Source organism: Penaeus monodon, chromosome 15, assembly GCF_015228065.2.
Source record: "Penaeus monodon isolate SGIC_2016 chromosome 15, NSTDA_Pmon_1, whole genome shotgun sequence".
NCBI lineage: Eukaryota > Metazoa > Arthropoda > Malacostraca > Decapoda > Penaeidae > Penaeus > Penaeus monodon.
This window is the reverse complement of record NC_051400.1, coordinates 20,994,258-20,994,822: the sequence shown is the minus strand read 5'-3', so window position 1 is coordinate 20,994,822 and position 565 is coordinate 20,994,258. Positions and strand designations below refer to the sequence as shown.

At 31.2% G+C, this 565-nt stretch overlaps 1 protein-coding gene across 1 annotated transcript in view; it reads right to left on the bottom strand.

Moving 5' to 3' along the window:
- The window catches only part of LOC119582251 (menin-like), a gene marked incomplete in the record, with an annotated part of 114,600 nt that overhangs the window by 8,336 nt on the left and 105,699 nt on the right, over positions 1-565 (bottom strand). The window contains 1 exon segment of the mRNA XM_037930473.1: positions 30-148. Coding sequence (XP_037786401.1) covers positions 30-148 — 119 coding nt within the window.

Below are 565 nucleotides of genomic sequence, written 5' to 3'. Positions count from 1 at the left end.
TGCTAATACAATAAATAACATCATCTAACCTCCTCTGCAAGACTTATTAAGTCTGTAGCCATATTCCCATTCTGATCTTGAGAACTTGCAGTTGTCGAATTCTCCTCTGCTTCCTTCAAAAAAACTGAAGAATCTGCAGCATCAATGTCTGAAAAATATGCAATTTCTTCTTTTTCTTAATTATCAGCCTTAGTAAGAATTTATTATTCTACAACCCTGTAAGTTTGTTAGTTTTCCATATTCATAAAACTATAACTAAAGCAAATCTGAAACTAGTTATATAAATAACTTCATAAAGTAAAAAAATGACTAACTTTTGAGGTCTCTGCCCATTAAATATTAAAACATACTCAAGGAAATTGTCCGCAAAAAATCTACATGGTATCAGATCTAAATGGCTGAATAAATGTAAGTAGTTTTTTAACCCTGACAATAAATGTTGTATACATGATAAGAAAATAATCAAATAGTTTCAGTATGCTCTATAAAGGTTTCGGACATACTGTCCATCATAACAGTACTGCAACCCCATGAATGTCGAATACAAGAAAACAGGCAAGAACTT